This window comes from Scomber japonicus, chromosome 22 (assembly GCF_027409825.1).
Source record: "Scomber japonicus isolate fScoJap1 chromosome 22, fScoJap1.pri, whole genome shotgun sequence".
Taxonomy (NCBI): domain Eukaryota; kingdom Metazoa; phylum Chordata; class Actinopteri; order Scombriformes; family Scombridae; genus Scomber; species Scomber japonicus.
Window position 1 is genome coordinate 18021374 of NC_070599.1, and position 11208 is coordinate 18032581.

An 11208-nucleotide genomic window follows, 5' to 3' on the forward strand; every position below is an offset into this window, starting at 1 on the left:
TCCATTATTATTTCACAGCTGGAGGTGTCCTTCCCACTGAACCCGGTGCGGTTCAGCAGCGCGGTGATGGAGGCGATGGACAGGGTCGCTCCATCTGATCTCCCCAGCCCTGTGATGTGCACTGCGCCATCCGGCAAGAAGGTAAGTTACATGCAAATGATATGTGTTTGATTGAGGCTTTCTAATTAATTAAATTCATTTCAAATTTGATGTTAACATTTTCATGTTTTTCTTTTAGAAACCCCGCGTGGACCGTCAGCCCAAGGCAGCCACTTCCAAGCGGAGACAGGCTCGACAGCAGGTTAGTAATTGATGACATTTTTGTTTGTATTATGTTTGGAGTGAAACCATGAAAAAATGTGTGGATGGAGTTGGTCAATCATTTTTGGTTTTTCTCCTCTTCTAGGTGAAGGCTGTTGTCGAGACTGCTCCTGTGGAAGTGGTCGTGACGCAGAGGGAGACTCCTGCTGCCTGCGTCACAGGTAAGATTGACCCTAGTTCTAATGCTGTCCTGAAACATGCAATGCACTTTGAGTTTGAAAACATGTTTTTAACCATGTCACATGTGTCCTCAGAGTCATCGCTCCCCAGCCCCGTGGACGTGGACGTGGTCGTGACGCAGAGGGAGACTCCAGCTGCCTGCGTCACAGGTAAGATTGACCTTAGTTCCTGATTAGCCTTAACGGTCATTTATTGATGGAGTTTGAAAACGTGTTTGTTAACCATGTCACGTGTCCTCAGAGTCATCGCCCCCCAGCCCCGTGGAGGAAGACTTCCCTAGAAGCGTCAAAGGTAGGACAGATTTTGATTCTTCTAGTTCAGGTTCAGTGTGTTCAGACACTGATGTTCCTACTGACCATGATGACTGTACATCAGCTAAGGTTAAATGGGTTAGGGGGAGCTTCCATCAGGGCAATGGTAGATTTAAATACCCAGGACGTCAGTGTATGGCCATAGCTTTAGCAAGCTTGGCTAAACACACAGTCAGTAGTGTGTTCTCGTGGCGGCGTCGTGATTTGGATCATGTTCTCCATCTAGGCGATGACTTGTACGCGTTCTTGCGTGAGAACAACAGGATCGGTGGGACCTCTGAGTTCTTGTGTGTTCCTGAATTGCCAGGACAACATGTTTTTGACGGGCAGCAGTTTACCTTTGATTATGGTAGTGACTATGTTAGTGGTGTGGTCAATGTAGTTGATGGAGAACTGGTTGAGGCTGGTTGTCACACCTCTCTCCTAAATGGATTGGAGAGGATGCTTGATAACTATAGCACGTGCTTACTGACCCTGGGTGGTAATACATGCGCGGTTCTTAATCAGAACGGTAGATATGCTCTTGTTGATTCACACGCACGCAGCGCTGCTGGATTGGTAGGTGTTCATGGTAGAAGTTTAGTTGCTTATTTTAGTTGTGTTAGAGACCTGCATGAGTATGTATGCAATCTGGCTGCATCACTCAATGCAAGTCATGAATCTTTTGAGATCGCTGGTGTGCGTGTCTTTCATGTAGTGTTTGATGATGCTCCTGCTGATGATGCAGATGTTGTGGTTGTTAGTGGTGATGCTACTCTAGATGAAGTTGTGTCTGTGATAGTTAGTGAGGAGGCTCCTGCAGCTGATGCAGATGTTGTTAGTGGGGATGCTCCTGCAGCTGATGCAGATGTAGTTAGTGGGGATGCTCCTGCAGCTGATGCAGATGTAGTTAGTGGGGATGCTCCTGCAGCTGATGCAGATGTAGTTAGTGGGGAGGCTCCTGCAGCTGATGCAGATGTAGTTAGTGGGGATGCTCCTGCAGCTGATGCAGATGTAGTTAGTGGGGATGCTCCTGCAGCTGATGCAGATGTAGTTAGTGGGGAGGCTCCTGCAGCTGATGCAGATGTTGTGTTTGTCGGTGATGGGACGTGCAAACAGCTGCAGTTTGATCCCCTCAGTAAGGAGGTTGCCCAGTTGGTTTGTAAACGGGTAAATGTAGAGTTTGAGAAGGTTGATGAGGTAGTGTCTGCAGGAGTTGGTTTGTTAGGGTCTCCTTGTAAGAAGGAGAACATAGTGGCTGATGGGAACTGTTTCTTTAGGGCAGTGTCTCTAGCTGTGAGTGGAACACAGAAGAGTCATAGGAAGATTAGACTCGCTGTTGTTAAGCATCTAGAGAAGAATGCGTCACAATACAATAGCATTTTGAGAAGTGAGTATTCTTCAGTGGCAGATTATGTTAGGGAGTCAAAAATGCGTTATGTTGGCAGCTGGGCAACAGAGGTGGAGATTCAGGCAGCAGCAGATTGTTTAGGAGTTAATATCTTTACATTCTGTGATGGTAGATGGCTAGAATATAGCTGTAAGTTTAATGGTTTGTCTAGACAGGGGATTTACTTGGAAAATTGTAACGGTAACCATTATGAAACGGTTGTTTGTGTTTATGAGCCTCAGCTGCAGAGGTGTTATGGTTTGTGTAATGAGAGTAGTTTGGATTGTAAAGTTTATGATATGAGACGTCGTAGTGTAGAGAGTTGTTCTTTGGAAAGTCCAGCGTGTAAGAGAGTGAAAACAGTAGATTGTGCAGGTGTGAATAGTTGTCTTTCCAAGTATTTGAAAAGTAAGAGGAAGTCACAAATTAAAAAGAAATATCAGGATAGTGTGCTGAATAGGGAGAAGAAAAGGGAAATGCGCAATAAGAAATATCGTCAGGATGTGTTGCTGAGGGAGAAGGAAAAAGCAATAAGTGTTAGGAAGTATAATGACAATTTGTCGTATAAAGAGAAAGTTAAAGCAAAGAGTGTAGGGAAGTATAGGGAAAATTTGTTGCATAGAGAGCGAGTTAAAGCACAGAGTGTAGGGAAGTATAGGGAAAATTTGTTGCATCAGGAGCAAGTTAAAGCAAAAAGTATTGGCAAGTATAGGGAAAATGTGGTTCATAGGCAGAGAGTGAAAGCAAAGAGTGTTGGAAAGTATAGGGAAAATGTGGTTCATAGGCAGAGAGTGAAAGCAAAGAGTGTTGGAAAGTATAGGGAAAATGTGGTTCATAGGCAGAGAGTGAAGGAAATGAGTCAAAGAAAGTATCATGGGGACCCGGAGCATAGAATTCGTGTTGTAGCAGGTAACAAGTTGAAGAGAGTAGACATGAAAGAGAAGCAGAAGCAGTTTGATTTTGTGATGGACCAGTTTTTGGATAAGGTTAAAGATGGTCCCGATTTTGTGTGTTCAGTTTGTCATAGGTTGTTGTTTAGACGGCAGGTCTTAAATTGTAGAAAAGAGAATTACAGCAAGAGTAAGGCATTAGCTTCATTAGCAGATAAGTGTATTAGTGAGGACTATTTACACAAGTGTAGTAAGGACTGTGTAGTGCCATGTCAGTGGTTAGATTCAGCTAGAGGTCAGTTGTGGATTTGTCACACGTGTCATAGTAAGCTTAATAATGGTGTACTGCCACCTGAGAGTTCAGTTAATAATTTGAAACTCGATCCTATTCCACCGGAGTTGGCGTGTTTGAATAGTTTAGAGCAGCATTTAATTGCGTTGCACATACCGTTTATGAAGATGTTGGCTCTGCCTAAGGGAGGTCAGAATGGAGTGCATGGTCCGGTGACATGTGTTCCTGCCAACATAGTGGAGACCAGTAATTTGTTGCCGCGCTCCAATATGGAGGGGTCTTTGATGCTTGTAAAACTGAAGCGTAAGTTGACGTATAAAGGGCATTATGAGTATCAGTTTGTGGATACTATGCGTGTTAGGAAGGCGTTGCAGTTTTTAAAAGAAACAAACGTGTATTATAAAGACGTTGATTTTAATGAGGAGTGGCTAAATGCATTTCTTAGGGAAGAAGATGAGGCAGTTGTTGAACCGGAGGTTAGTGTTAATGCAGAAACTGGGGAAGATGAAGATGTGTCAGATGAGCTTTTACATGATAGGCAGCAGCATTGTATGTTTCAGGACACGTGTTTTATGCCTGTTGACATAGGTCAGGAAACATTAGATCAGTATTATGAGGGTGTGTTGAATGTTGCGCCTGCAGAAGGTAACAATCCTGTGAAGTTACTTTCTGATCAGGAAAATGAGGCTAAATGTTTCCCAGTGTTGTTTCCTCTAGGTGGTAAGACGTATCATGACAGTAGGTCTAGTCGTTTAACGTTGTCTCGGTATTTGAATAACAGGATTTTGCATGCTGACGGTAGGTTTTCTAGAAATGTAGAATATATATTTTTTGGTCAGTACATGTCTGAGGTTCAGCAGGTTGTGTCGAATGTGTCAATCGCCCTGCGAAAAGGTAAGGGGCGTCCTTCTAAGAAGGTAGGTGGTAGAAGTGTAAGGGACTTAATAAACGATGAAGAGTCCATGAAGAAGTTGTTGGAGTTTGATGACGGGTATCGTTTTCTGAAGCCGATCCGAGGTACCCCGGCTTTTTGGCAGGAAGCCCAGCGTGGGTTAGTTGCGTCTGTCCGTCAGCTTGGTCTGCCTACTTGGTTTTGTTCATTTTCTTCTGCAGATTTGAGATGGACTAATTTACTAGGTAGCATTTTGAAGCAGGAAGGTAGGACTCAGACTGCAGAAGATTTAGAGTGGGCAGACAAGTGTGAGTTACTGCGTCGTAATCCGGTCACTGCAGCGAGAATGTTTGATTATCGCTGGCATGTGTTTTTGAGGGAGGTCCTTATGTCCCCCTCCAATCCGATTGGTAAAGTTATCGATTACTTTTATAGGGTTGAATTTCAGCAGCGCGGTTCACCACATGTACATTGCTTGTTTTGGATTGAAAACGCACCTAAAATTGATGAAAACACGGACGAAGAGGTCGTCGAATTTATTGATAAATATGTGACATGCGAGTTACCGGCACAAGATGAGACATTATTGGACATTGTCACATCTGTACAGCAACACTCAAAGCGACATTCTAAAACTTGTAAAAAGAAAAACACGGCTTGTCGTTTCAATTTTCCAAAAGTGCCATCTACTCGTACATTCATTTCTCGTAGCCCATCAGGGGAAGAAGCTAAAAATAAATGTAAGTGCGAGGAATCCACAGCGTGTACATGTGGTAAACTAAACATGGAAAAACCAGATCTCATGAAACGTGATTACGCGGAAGATATAGTGGGACGTATCAAGGCAGCTGTATTAAAGGAAGAAAATAGTAACCTCACTGTTGAGGAGTTGTGGCAGCGTTTAGGGATTAGTCAAGCTACGTTTGAGGCTGCATATCAACGCATCGCGAAAAAGACAACGGTAGTCTTGAAGAGGCAGGTTAACGAAGTATGGATTAATCAGTATAGTAAGCCGCTGTTGAAATGTTGGAATGCCAATTTAGACATCCAATTTGTAGCAGACGCGTACGCTTGTATAGTTTATATCATTTCTTATATCTCTAAGGCAGAGAGAGACATAGGATTGTTGCTAGGGAACGCCCATAGGGAAGCGTCAAAGGACGGGAACGTTAGTGCCAAAGAGGCTTTGAAAAGTTTAGGTAGTGTTTATCTGCATAATAGAGATGTGAGTGCTCAGGAAGCTGTCTATAGGTTAAGTGGCATGCACCTGAAGGAATTCTCTAGGAAGGTTGTGTTTATACCTACAGGGGACAATATAGTAAGGATGAGTCTACCTATAAGTATATTGAGGGAAAAGGCAGAGTCTTCAGATTGTAATGCAGATGACATCTGGATGACTAGTATAATTGATCGGTTTAAGAATAGGCCTAACGATAGTACGTTTAGCGATATGTGTATAGCCACATTTGCGTCTGAGTATCGCATCGTAGCTAAGAATGAGAAATGTAAAGCTAAGATTCAATTAAAAAATGATTGCGGATTTGTCGCGAAAAGAACAAATTCTGAACCTGCAGTAATTAGATATGCGCGCTTTTCGGAGACTAAAACTCCAGAATTATTCTATCAGAGCATCCTGCAGTTGTTCTTGCCGTATCGTTCCGATGAGCAATTAAAGCCTAAAAAATTTGATACATATGGACAATTTTATAACGATGCGCGTGTTAGGTTTAGTGATAGGACGATGCATTCGGTTAAAGAAGTCGTAGATTTGAATAGAAGTAAATTTGAAATTAATGCTGACGAGTTGGATGAGATCCTGGAAAATGTAGCATTAGATGGTGTAGCAGAAGATGCCTGGGGTGAATTGTGCCCAGAGCAGGAGGTAGAGAGGTTAGAGTGTGTACAGGAAGAGGAAGAAAGAAAGAAAGGGCAGGTATTAGATGGTGATGTTGATCATGAAAACGTCCCAGACTTAGCGGTGTGTAGGGAACAGGTAGTGAATATAGAAAAAAGGAATAACATTATGTGTAGGACTGATGGCTTGGCTCTTATTAGGTCTTTAAATGAGACTCAGCGGTGTGTTTTTTATCAGGTGAGGCAGTGGTGTTTAGATAGTGTTAGAGGGAAGAAGCCACATCCCTTTCATGTTTTTGTTACAGGTGGTGCAGGGACAGGAAAGAGCCATTTAATTAAAGCCATTCAGTATGAGGCAATGAGGTTGTTGTCAACAGTCTGTCGTCAACCTGACAATATTTGTGTCTTGTTAACGGCTCCTACGGGGATTGCTGCTTACAATTTACATGGAACAACCATTCATCACACATTTAGCATTGGCAAAGATGTTCGCCTTCCCTACGTACCTTTGGGTGAGGAAAAGGTGAACTCTTTGCGTGCTAAATATAGTGATCTTCAAATTTTGATAATTGATGAAATATCGATGGTTGATCACAGACTGTTGACGTATGTTCATAGTAGGTTGAGACAGATTAAACAGACAGGTGATTTGGCTCCGTTTGGGAACGTGTGTGTCATCGCTGTAGGAGATTTTTTCCAGTTGCCTCCAGTTAGAGGGAAACCTCTTTATGAAGAGGAACTTGGAGTCAACCTGTGGTCGAACCTTTTTAAGGTTGTCGAGTTGACCGAAGTAGTTAGACAAAAAGATGGTGAGTTTGCGTCGTTGTTAAATCGGGTTAGAACTCGTTCAAAAGGGACGGCAATGTTGAATAGCGACATTGAAATATTAAAGCGTTGTGAAACCGGTGAAGTCAGCTCAGCTTTACACATTTTTCCGACGAATAGACAAGTAAATGAGCACAATGATGTAGAACTGTTGAAGACATGTCCTGAGTATGAGGAAATAGAGGCTCAGGACTATGTCAATGATAAAAAAACAGGTGAATTAGTGTTGAAGAGTGGCCATCACACAAAATCATATAACACGTGTTTAGCCCAAGTGTTGTCATTAGGTAAGGGTGCACGTGTTATGTTGTGTAAAAATGTGGATGTGTCAGATGGTCTAGTTAATGGTGTGTGTGGCTTTGTGACAGACATAGTTCATTTAGAGAAGAAAAAGTTTCCTCACAGAGTGTTTGTTAAATTTGATGATAATAATGTTGGTGCTCAGAGGAGGAAACAGTGTGGTAGTAGTTTGTCAGTTGTAGCGGGTTCTATCGGTATTGAAGCAGAGGAAGAGAGGGTGACCAATAAAGGTGGCATGCGTCGTCAGTTTCCACTTAGACTTGCGTGGGCGTGTACTGTACATAAGGTACAGGGTATAACTGTTGATAGTGCTGTGGTGTGTCTGAAGAAGGTGTTTTGTGCAGGTCAGGCGTATGTGGCCTTAAGTCGTGTTAGAAGCTTGTCAGGGTTGGTGATTCAAGACTTTGATGATAAGGCCATTTATTGTAAGGATAACATTAAGGATGCTATGCAGAGTATGCCCCAATATTTGATAGGAAATAACATTAGGCACAAATTGGATACAAATACATTCAATGTTTTTTTGATGAATGTACAAAATCTAACTAAACATGTATCAGATTTGGCTTCATGTACACAGCATTTACAGCTTAACTGTATTGCTGTGACAGAAACATGGCTACCTGCTGCATCTACAGAAGCAGTAAACATTGAGGGCTTCACTTTTCACAGTAGTCCTCGAAGTTTATCTTATAACAGTGACCATCCAGCACTGATTGCACTGCAAGGACAACAACATGGTGGTGTTGGCTTGTACAGTGCACACAATTTGGCCTCTAATATTATCCAAATGCCACCATTCAATTTAGAATGTATAGTTTATAATTGGCTAGAATATAATCTATTAGTAGCAGTTATTTATCGGCCACCATCATATCCCATGTCTCTGTTTAAAGAACACTTAGGGAAATTACTTGATTGGCTACATCCTAAAAGTAACAATATTGCAGTCATGGGAGATTTTAATGACGATCTCTTGAAATCATCAAGTGTCTGCAAACTTCTAACAGACAAAGGGTTTGGTCAGTTAGTAACGCAGGCGACAACAGAGCAAGGGACTTTGATAGATCATGTTTATGTGAATACATCAGATTATGAAGTTGAGTGTGAGGTTGTGCCTGCGTATTTTAGTGATCATGAGGCGATTGTTTGCAGTTTTAAATGTAGAAATGTATAAATAGGAAGAGTTGTCATAGTAACTATAGGTTGTGGTGTTTAGGTAAGTGTTTCTGGTATCAGGTAGAATGGATTGCGCGTTAGTTGATCATGTGTGGAATATTTTTATAATCATAATAATGTATGTGACTAATAGGTGGTTGGTTAGTTGTAGACTTGTAATTAGTGGTCATTATAGTTGTAGATGTTAGTCTTGTGGTCAGCTGTATGTTCTGTAATGCTTTAATGTATACAACATGGGTAAAGTGATTTTTTTATTTTAATGAATAATTGAAATCATTGTCAAAAATCATGAATTATATTGATTTATTTTTTAAAATGTAGTCAAGAAAACACTCCACTATGTATTGTATAATATGAAATGACCCATGGTGTGCATTAGAGGATGTTTGCATGGCTTTATCTATGTTGTATGTGATGTTGTTTGTTCTGTTATTTATTATATTCTTATTTATTATGTTGTAAATTAAAAAATGGGTTTTCTTTTTCCTACATTACAACAGCATTTAGTACATGTATTGATAAGTATTTGGCCCATTGAACCATTTATTAAAAACTGCACTATTTGCATAGTTTTCTATATTTGTTGAACAAATAACTTGTAGTTGTCATTTTGACATATAATAAAATGCTGTTGCTAATGTAGGTTTTGCTTTACCTACCATGTTCAGACTAAAAGCAAAAGGCACTGGTAATGGTACTCCTGGTTTATACTGGGATGGGGTTCGATTCCCTGCGGTGCCCTGCTGATTGGTTTGGTATTTACATGAAAGGTAAACACTGAAAGACCTTGTTAAAACTCAATCTGTCTCCTGTAGTTGTGCTTTCTCCTCTGTCTCCTCTCTTGTCCTGTCACTTTCTGCAGAAGGACTGGAGATGGGTGTCCAGGAGTCAGCCCACCAGCTGTCATCAATTATGATTAGTTCTGTACACCTCATCACAAGATGGTAGACTCTCTTGATACAGACAGTCATGCCTTCCAGTTCTTGTTGACTATTTTATTGTCAGTAATGCACCTTTCTGAAGACCTGATTCTTTGTGTTCTTGCAATAAAACTATTTTAAAAGCAGTTACAGCCTCCTGCCTCAGCTTTCTAGGGTTAACACACCCAGCCTCTTAACATCCAATCTTCACAATATGGCATTGTCCGGGTCCAAGCTCCCACGCACCGCCCCGTACGCGCATGTTGGTGCATGCTGCAGTCACACGGCAGACACAGCGGGCACGTAGACTTCTTGACACCCGGGCTCCTAATGAACATTGTGTGATGGGGCTAAGTCACATTGCATGTGTCCACTAGATGGCGCTAGAGATCACCCACCAATGACATGTCATGTTGCAGTGTGTGATGTGGAGAACACATCCTGTAAATTTCATGTAAATCGGATAATGTTTGTCATATGAGGCTGACTTCCTGTGTCCAGTAGGTGGCGCTGTGTATGTGAAGCAGTATTGATGCATAGAAGTGTTCAGGGCGGGACCCTCTACATGTGTGATCAATTTAGTGTAGGAGGGACAATGTCTGTAGGAGTTATAAGGACTTCCTGCTTTATGGCGAAGCATCGAAATTGTTTGCACAGCCACGCCCAACAGGAAGAAGTCATAAAAAAGCTTTTGATAACTTGTCATCTCCAATGTCTCAAGATGATTGTGTGTGAATTTGAAGTGGATGGGATGGAATCTCTAGGACTAGTTTGTTCAAATATGAGGCCTGGAACTGACCAAAAAACTCAGCAAAATATAGCATTTTTCCCAAGATGGCCGACTTCCTGTTGGACTTAGGGTATGGGTCCAAATGGCGTTTTTGTGCGTCTGGAGATGATACATAAACCTACCGAATTTCATTCTTCTATGTCAATCGGGAAGGCTGAGGTTCAATTTTGAAATATTCAAGGGGGCGCTATTGAGCCGTTTAGTCACGCCCATCCCATTGAAGTATATGGGATGTTTAATGAACCCACTCCAGACGTGTGTGTTGAGTTTCGTTACCGTGGACGCATCCTTTGCCCCTAAAAACTGTAATCGTATTATCATGGCGTTGAATGTGTTGTCATAGCAACGGTATTTGATGATGGGTCATGAGTTGCAGAATGTAGCATCACCAAGGTCTTATGTCTCAGCTGAGTTAATTTCAGGTGTAAATACTTAATATTATGGGAGTAATCAGTGAAAGACTGAAGCGAGTGACTTCCTGTTGCCACTAGGTGGCACTATGACTGTCACTAAATATCAGACTGTACATGTGTTCAGACCGGGACACTGAACAAGCATATTAAATTTGGAAAAGCTCAGACCATGTGGAGTCAAGTTATGAGGGTTTGAAATTTAATGGCGAAGGATCGAATGGTGAAGGAAATTGTCGGCGCCGCCACGGCCAAACCGGATCCCTAATCAGAAAGTTTTTGATAACTTTTCATCTCCAATGTGTCAAGATGTTTCTGAGTGAATTTGAAGTCGGTCAGATTAAATTTCTAGGAGGAGTTAGCTCAAATGAGATGCGTGGAAATCGGCAAAAACGCATATTCGATACAAAATGGCCGACTTCCTGTAGGAGTGAGGGTATGGGTACAAGAGACTTTTTTGTGCGTCTTTACACGATACATATGTGTACCGAATTTCGTTTGTGTAGGACAATCTCAGGGGTGGGGCTCGCTTTTTTTAATTTTCTAGGGGGCGCTACAGAGCCATTTTGCCACGTCCATTTATGCAAACCATAAAATATCAAATTTTTCGCCGGGTCTGACATGATTGCACATTTTGGTGACTTTTGGGGCACGTTTAGGGGGGCAAAAAGGCGT

At 41.8% G+C, this 11208-nt stretch overlaps 1 protein-coding gene across 1 annotated transcript; it reads left to right on the top strand.

The window, feature by feature from the left end:
* The first annotated feature begins 1041 nt into the window (after positions 1 to 1041).
* On the top strand, positions 1042 to 9361 carry LOC128383503 (OTU domain-containing protein 1-like). Its single transcript, XM_053343116.1, has 3 exons — positions 1042 to 1048; positions 1510 to 2439; positions 9276 to 9361. Exons 1-3 carry the CDS (start codon positions 1042 to 1044, stop codon positions 9359 to 9361), a joined length of 1023 nt encoding a protein of 340 aa, XP_053199091.1.
* Positions 9362 to 11208: the final 1847 nt, after the last annotated feature.

What these genes read in the sequence shown, in the direction of transcription:
- LOC128383503 (XM_053343116.1), top strand. An exon ending in TCAGCTGCAGAGGTGTTATG is followed by an intron (nt 2,440 to 9,275) that starts GTTTGTGTAATG and finishes CACTTTCTGCAG; the next exon opens with AAGGACTGGAGATGGGTGTC.